The sequence below is a fragment of the Lepeophtheirus salmonis genome, chromosome 8 (genome assembly GCF_016086655.4).
Source record: "Lepeophtheirus salmonis chromosome 8, UVic_Lsal_1.4, whole genome shotgun sequence".
NCBI classification, from domain to species: Eukaryota; Metazoa; Arthropoda; class Copepoda; order Siphonostomatoida; family Caligidae; genus Lepeophtheirus; species Lepeophtheirus salmonis.
In genome coordinates, this window is record NC_052138.2 from 32,614,431 (window position 1) to 32,623,342 (window position 8,912).

Here is an 8,912-nt window from a genome sequence, read left to right on the forward strand (position 1 = left end):
GGGTGCGCTCTCAGGATTTCTTGAGGGAACTAACGCTCTCCTGATGCCATTTCAAAATATCAACTGCTAAGGGAAGCACAGATATCGAAAGGGTAAAACATCATACGTGTAGCAATACATGACTGATACAACACTTGCGTAACATGACGTAATACATATACAATGCATATCAATGTTATTCATTATTTATATGTGATGTATAGTTTAGTTTATTGTCTTAAATCCCATCCAAAATTTCTCCATTCTCCAAGTTATGGTAATTCTGGACTCTGCGTTGCAATTTCTTTTATCAACTTTCAATTTCGTTTCTCTCATTTAAGACATCCACTCCCATAACACCCAAATTTTCTAAATTACCCAACCACAGTTCTAATCAGTCTGTCTCCCCCCCCCCTTTCACTCCTAGACTTCATAGCTATTCTTCAATCAAACCTAGGATTGAAGAATATAAAAAAAGAAAATAACAAATAATAGCTAGAACGTAGCCACAGACCTACTTAAAACTTCATCTTTTTTATCTCTTGAAAAATATTATGTTGAAGAACTGGAAGGACATAGTTATACACTATGTCATTTCAGCTGTTGCAGTAACCATAAAAGACGGATAAGTATCTGAAAAATGTTACTAGGATCAGATTGACAGGACTCCAGTCGTTTTAGACCGGTCTAACGCCAATAAAAAGTATTTAAAAACTCCTTAAGTTACACACTGTATTGGTCTAGCAATGGCATTGTGTATTATACGCCAGTATAAATACTTCCGTCCTAAAGAACGTTCATATTTTATAATCTTATTTGTTATGTCAAAGAAATGCAAGCCCAAATAAATATACTCAAGCGAAAGATAAAGCCTCTTGAGGAGTAGTGTCACTGTGCTTGAAATCCAGAATAAAATATACGTGATCAGAAATTAATCTTTATTGAAGGATTAATAAAATCTTTGTATTTTATTTTCCACTCTTTAGTTTGAATAATGAAATTGATTTCTGAAGAAATAATACTCAAATGGATTTTACGGCCAAGCTTAAGCATGTTCCTTTCATCGGATATTTACTGGTTTTATTTAATTCTACTCTTGGAATGATTGTATCATTTATCGTGAAAATACTTGATGCAGTAGATCCCTTCATCATAGCTTTAATCAGGAGCTCAGTCATATTTTTATTGGCATCAACGAGGTGTCTCATGAAACGACTCAATCCATTTCCATCCAAATATATTACATTACAATTGTTTTTCCGTGGATTTCTAGGATCATTCGGATTACTCGGAAAATTCTATGCCCTCAGACACATGGCTCTTGGTGACTCTACAATTATTTTTACTTCAATTCCACTTTTTGAAACTTTTTTTGCAAGGATATTTCTCAAAGAGCCCTGTGGTCCGTTTGAAATTTTGCTCCTTACTGTTTGTTTACTAGGAATTATACTAGTTATTCGTCCAGATTCTATTTTTGGAGTTGAAGACGCTCTTGTTCTAAGTGAGCAAAGTGTACATTACAACTCACCACTTGGAATTGTGGCCGCACTTGTTAGTGTCTTTGGACAATCTACATCTGGAGTTTTGAATCGATCATTAAAAGATGTTCCTGTTAATATAATTACATGGTGGAGTGGAATTTGTATCGGCATTTCAGCTGCCATTGCATGTGTGATTTTTGATGTAGACTGGGTTTCTTCCTTTACACCAAATCTTGGATGGTCTATTTTTATCGGAATGATGAGTTACGTTGCAGTCTGTACAAACTCTCTCATTTATAGATTTGAAGAAGCGGGTATAGCATCTCTTCTGCTAAAGGTCACAGATGTACTCTTAGGATATGGAGTACAAGTAATATATTTTGGAGATCTTCCTTCAATAACAACCAGTTTAGGAGTTATGATCATTGTAGTCTCCGTTATTTTTTCGGGATTTCGGAAAATTGTTTCCAAGAAAATGTTGTTCAACTTTAAAGTACGAAGATTCCTTTTTTGTATTATTGAAACGTCAGAAGAAGTGAAGAAACAGTCTCAAATCGAAGAAGGACAAAAAAGACGAAACGACCTCAAGCTGAATAAATCACCTATTTGTTATCATGTTTTTTTTTTTGGACTTCACATAATGCCTTTACCATGTTTTTTATAGTATTTATTTTGAGTGTTGAAATGGGCAAGACAGTGAGTGAGTTCACTTAATCTTGTTCTAAAGAAAATTATTTAGTATAAACAATACATTCTTCAAATTGAAATATAATACTACAACGTCGTAGAATTTAGACAGTATGTGTTAGATAACAAACAGTTTTGCATTTTAATTATACGCTCGAGTATGCCTGAAACAAGCCAAAGATTAATATTTAACACAACAACTTGAAAGTTTGTTATTTAGAAAGGATTTAAGTAAAATCTGAGGAAATTATTACTTGTTCGAGTGAAATAAAATCCTACATTAACAAAGTATAAAAATAATTAATGTGTGTCTCTGATGTTCGTCCTGCTGGGAAAAACAATGATAAAAACTTGAAAAATATCGATACACACAGACTTTAGACAAAAAATAAAAGTTGTTCAGAATTTGGAGTTAAGTACTTAAGGCTATTGATTTATTCTGATCAGACCAGATTCCTCGGCTCTGAAGGGTTAGTTTAAAAAGTTATAAAAGTTTGTTTTTTCAATAATAAGTTGATTTTGTTCATAAAGCTAGATCGATTCACCGTGTTTCAATATTTTTAAAGTACGGGTCGTCGATTCAAAAATCCACCAAAAAAAATTAAAAATCCAAAATTATTCTACTAACGTAAAAAGGGAGAACGTATATAAAATACGAATTAAAAAAGGGAATTAGGTACATGTAGGAAGGAAAATGATGATTAGTGAGTTAGTCTTAGTATTATCCTCATAATGGTTGAAGATTGAATATGCAGGTAGTGAGCAATGGTAACGATAAATATAATGGTCAAGCATTTGAAAAAATTCCTTTTTATTTAGTATTTTTAGATGGTCAATTATATGTTGCATTTTCAAGAGTGTCAAAAGGGGGCGGAAGTTTGATTATATTTAGATCAAATGGGTAGAAAACAACTAAAAAGGTTGTATATAAAAAGGTTTTACAATAGAAATTTACCTATTATATATCTATAGTAGATCGTTTTAGCTTAGAATTTTAACATAAAGAAACTAAATATAAATAAAATCTTCTAATTTTTCATTGGTTATCTTTAAGATAGCGTGTTCGCACGAGAAAGAATATAATATTTTGTATAAAAAAATATATATATAATGTGTTTCTTTTTGTAATGAATACTTATTATATAAAACTTACTTTTTCAAGTATAGACAAAAATCCCATCATTACTATTTATCACGTATTTTTTTAATATAATGAATTGATTCCTAATTTAAATCAAAAAAAATTATCCAAACATGTAGATAGAACAATCAATTAATGCAATTGCATTCGTCAATTTGATAAAATCTCCTTCCGGAATTATTTTATAATTTGTAGGTATTTAAAAATAAAAAGTATTCATTTCGATATAATACCTACATAGCAAGTGTTTAATTGATTATACAATAGGTATGTATTGATACATTGATATCAATAATCATTATCAAGATTTCCTTAATTAGATGCTTTTGACTCCTAACTACAACGAAGGCATGAATAATTTATATTTGGATAGAAACAATGATTAAATTACTATAATATTTGTAAGTAATAGACACGTCTCTTTATAATATGCACGTTGTTCCCTTTGATGTACCCCACAAATTTCCTTAATATGAAACAGAAAAGAGGCCTCAAATCAGTTGGTAGTTAGTTCCCATTCTTCTCACCTATGAAATTATTATTTGATAGTTGTTAGGAATTGTTCACACTTACAAATTAGAAGTCATTCAAATTCAACCAATCAACGTTCAGAACATTGATAAAGAGAAAGGAAACAGAAAAATCAACAACTGACAACAAAATACAATGTAAACACTGTGTATGTAGTCAAAGGTGTGCAACTACCTACGGGTTCGAAAGCAAAACGTGGACTGAATAACTGATTTTAGAGAAAATGTCAATAATTTTATTTTTTGATATTTTTTTTTACCAAAACTATATATATATATTTATTTCCGGTTTAGTCTAACTCTCCAAGGTGACCCACACAGCTAAATCCAACGAAGATGATGGCCACATGTCCTTGGACCAAAAATCAGCCATGTTGTCGATGCAAAACTTCTGGAATTTGGCCGATGTGTGTGAGGGTGCACTATCTTGGGTCACACATAGTTGTCCTCTGGGTAGATGGCCTTGAGCCATGGCAGTATGGTGAACCTAAGCATCTTGTAGTAGGCCTCACGACCGATTTTCTCCCCAGCCTTAAAAAAGAAGGGAGGCATCTTCTTCCTTTCGGACGCCACAATCTCCAGGACCATTGTTTGGGCCGGATGTTTTGTATAGAACACCCCCCTTGACCTCTTCTGGTAATCCCCCAAGCCAACGGTCGTTCCGACGGTTGTAGACCTGGTCCACGGTGAAAATCTTCTCGTTAGAGAATTTTTTAATGTGGATCCATTTGCCTTGATACACACACGAACTTTCTTGTACCTCTGTAGTCTCCTTTCCTTCAGAGTATCCGTCAACAGGAGGTGTGGGGTCCTTGTGTAAGAGGAAAATCCCAAGTCCTCCTTCACAGCCCTCCTAATGGTTCCCTCGTCCACGTCTAACTCGTTAGAGAGGCGATTCATGGATTTTGTGGGGTCCTCCTTGATCTTCTTCTTCAGGTACCCCAGTAACTCAGAGTTCCTTTCCAAGTTGTGTCCCCCACTTCCTTCTTTCCTTCAGAGGACTTTTTGATCTTGGCCACCTTGAAAATGAGGCTCCTAGAGCACTTCACAATGTCCATAATCTCTGACACGTCAATTTTGGCATCCAGAAGGTCTGAGATCCTCTGCCTTTTTGCTTCTTGCTCACTTATGAAAAAAGATTTGAGAAATGTTTATTATTGCTTACTTATGCAAAAAGAACAGGAAATTTTGAATATGCAGAAAAAAATTACAAAACCTCTCTATTTTAATTACTTAATTTGCATTTATTAACAGTCCACTTTTTCCTTCCGAACCCTGTATATTTTTAGGATTATGCAGGCATACTACAGGTAACAAGAGTGATCATGGCCACCCCACTTTTTGAGAATTTACAATTAGTATTTTGCCGCTCTATTTTTTTTTGACTTATTCAAATTTCAGTTATTCCCTCCCACTTTAAAAATGGCTGCGGAGCGTATTACAGACTATTGATTATTTACACATACACAAACAGCTGTTTAAATGGGAGTATATGTTTTGTTTCATGGCTTTGTTGTCAATATTTATAGTTTATATTCCCTGGATAGTGAGATTGTAGATACCCACTGTTGTATAGGGGCCATTGACAAAGTATGTTGACCATTTTTGGCACCCTCCCATGTTTGCATTTGGTACCCGTTTCTTTAACCTCTCCTTTCCTACTTTGTAATAGCCCAATAGATGACTAAACATCATCCTTCATACATAAAGACTGTGAATATTACAAAACCTCTCAATTCCATAAAAAAGGAAAAAAAAAAATTAACTAGAAGATCAAAAAAGAAGTGAAAGGAACCAAAAATGATCATTTTTTTGGCCTTTGTTTAAATACGATATTTAGCTATATTTTTTATTCAATAGACCTCCTGTATAACCAATAATAGCCTCGACACGTTAGCAAGCAGACTGACAGCTCTTGACGATGAAGGGCATGTCTACGGCGTACCCTGCTTCCATGATGGCCATTATGGCAGCTCGAATCAAATCCAATGTGGATGAGAGGTGCGGCAATAATTGCCTTTTCAATCTTTTAGACAGTCCAAGTGGAAATGCCAAAGTTCTTTTTGTTTTAAATTTTCCTTTAATTGATTAGATGGAGTTGACCAGATTAAGTATAAGTAAACATTATCATATTACAGTTACTCCCTCTAACGTAAGAATCTTTTATAAAATCAATATACATAATAATGTATATTTCTTTCTATAGGAATCACCTGAGCCCAAACATACGCACATTAAGTTCAAGAGAATAACTTCTTCTAAGCGCGTTGTTGGTAAACTATAGAGATTCCACAAAGTTCTTGGCAGCTTTCTCGTCACTGACACCAGTCCAAAGGAGATCACAAACGCGTTTCCTCTTTGTTGTTGCTCCAGAAACATTGGATGATAACAAAACCATGTTTTTTTTAATTCTTCAACTGTCGTTTGGTTGCATAATGAAACCTCATAATTAAAAATAACGGGAAAATGCTACTTCACGTTTTGTTTTCCTACTTTGTATTTTACTCGGTAGAAAGACAAACAAATTGACTTTTATCTCTCTTTTATATAATTATCAATTCATATTTAGGGTATAATATACTGGCAATTTAATTGAAATGCAAGTTTTGACTCAAAAATCTCATATTTACTCGTACTTGATACAAAAATTTATTCATATTAAGTATAAAGTTTTTGATACTACACATATTATTTTAGCTTTTGAGGACAAATCGAGGCTTTAAAGACAAGTCAATGCAAACTACTATCAATAAAATTTGAAGTAAGCAGTGGAAACTGGGGAGAGTGCCAAAAGTTCCTTTCTCTTGAACATCGAACAATCTACAGTCATAAAATTGACATCCCAACTTTATAATATAACGCAGATCATTGTGAAAGGGATTCTGCTTTTTAGAGACAAAATAGTTTTGTAGAGAATTATTCTTTTTGTAATACAAAATTCAGTTTTGCATTGTTTTCTCTGTAACTGATACTATTTGAATTATAAATTACTTTGCTATAATTTATTAGAATACATAATTCACTCCGTGATGAGAAATTTGCGATATTTTGTAGAAGACATTTGATATTCAATCTTAAAAAAATATATATTATCCACAAAGCTGATGTGACAGAGTGTAAATGGTTGTTTAACAAAATGGCGCATTCTCAGAAAATTATGACGGTGACCTCTATGTCATAAACATACGTACATGATATTTTTTATCAAATAATACATATTATTAGTGATTTCTAAGGAGCAAAACTCGTAAATTAATACTCGAGTTTTATTATATATTAAAACAAAACACAAAAACTTGGTTTGGGGTCATAAAAAGCTGATTTATACGCATAACTCGTCATAACCTTGTGACCAGTCGAAACCTTTTAAACTCGTAAAAAACTTGGAATTCTTTGTTTTTCTTTTTCGAGCCCATTATAACTCGTAAATCTTCCTAAACTTTCCCTTTGAAATGTAGAATTTATACTTTTCCACAGATAGATATATGTTGACTTTTCTGTCATGTGTACTCTTAATCCCGGTTATTTTCAAAAATCATCTTTTGTTTTATTTTTTTCAAAGTTTAGAAGAGTTTTCGACATAGCTTGGAATGACTTTGACCTGTAATCTTTTTTCTTGTTCTATATATTATCATTAATATGTATTCATATTACTAAGCATCAGTCCAATAAAAACATATTAGTTATAAGTTATAACCAGATTGTAGTAAAATATTGATATGTTGACTAAATAACTGTTGATCACAATTTTTAAATATAAAATTTCAAAAAATTGTTTAAAATATATGATTTTTTGACTGGCGAGTTTTTAGAGAGCAGTAAGTGTCAAAGTGAGTAAAGGATATTCTGGGAAGTAAAAAGTATTCAAGTGAGTAACGAGAAAAACTCTGAATTCTTTGAGTGTTTTCTTAGAAAATCGAAAATACTCAGGCAGCAAAATTCAGCTTACGATACATCACTACATATTGTCATTCAGAGAGTTGTATTATTTTACCACAAGACATACTCTCCGTCGTTTGTTTCATGTACTAACTAATATAAGTAAACAACACTTTTGCTCCATGCCTGCAATTTTTCCCGCATTTGTTCATATTTTATACATTTACGCTTCACTACTCTTAGGTCATCGTATATAAGAGATCAATAACCTGTATATATGTATTATTTGTCTAAAAGGTACTTGGATATAAATAAAGGAGTGACAACCCAATATGGCGCAGTCGGTAATAAAAACAACCTATCGACAAATTAAGGGATACAAGTACTTCATGGAAGTACTTGATTACAACCCTAATACTGTCCAAGAAGTTAAAAATAGCTATCGTAAGAAACCCCTCTCCAGTTAAAGAAGCGAAACGTGGACTTTTAATATTAATTTTCTTATTAATGTAGAAAGGTTTAGTTATCATGTTTTAAGATTCTGGTTCCGCCATCCTTTGTGCATAAACAAACCATAATACGCATTTCATCATCTTGTCAGCATGAGTGAGCAAAAAGCCATAGGCAGCGCATCTCAGATTTTATAAATGCTGAAGTTGAGTTGGTGAGGATTATGGACATAGTGAAGTGTTCCAGGAGCCTAGTTCTCAAGGTGGTCATGATTAAGAAAGATGTAGAAGAATCAGGAAGTGAAGGGCGCCATTTAGATAGGGATTTGGAGTTCCTCTCCAGCTTGGAGAAGATGATCAAGGATCCTTCCCGCCAAATCGACGAATCGCTTCGGCAACGACTTCTCTCTGGCTGCTAGGGCCATCGATATGGTTATGAAGTACGACTTGGGATTGTCCTCATACACGAGGACCCCACACCACCTTCTGATAGAGTTCATGAAGGTCAGAAACCTCTGGAGTCCATGTTGTGCTACCAATCCCTCTATGTGACCATTTTTTAGGACTTGGCATATAACAAAACTTTCAGATCTCCTCATGTATACAGTTGAGTACAGAGAAAATCGTCCAATCTGTATAATGATATATAATTAAACTTGAACTTTAACCATATTCTAATTATCGTTTTAAGTCAATCTGGAGTTGATATTAACCTTCAATTAGATCAGTGTTCTTAGGATGTGTATACCCTACTTAAAGACGTTTA

At 33.3% G+C, this 8,912-nt stretch overlaps 1 protein-coding gene across 1 annotated transcript; it reads left to right on the forward strand.

The window, feature by feature from the left end:
• Positions 1 to 960: 960 nt before the first annotated feature.
• LOC121122912 (solute carrier family 35 member G1) lies at positions 961 to 2,277 on the forward strand. Its single transcript, XM_040717991.2, has one exon. The coding sequence runs from the start codon at positions 1,006 to 1,008 to the stop codon at positions 2,122 to 2,124; it is 1,119 nt and encodes a 372-aa protein (XP_040573925.1). The 5' UTR covers positions 961 to 1,005; the 3' UTR covers positions 2,125 to 2,277.
• The last annotated feature ends 6,635 nt before the right edge of the window (positions 2,278 to 8,912 follow it).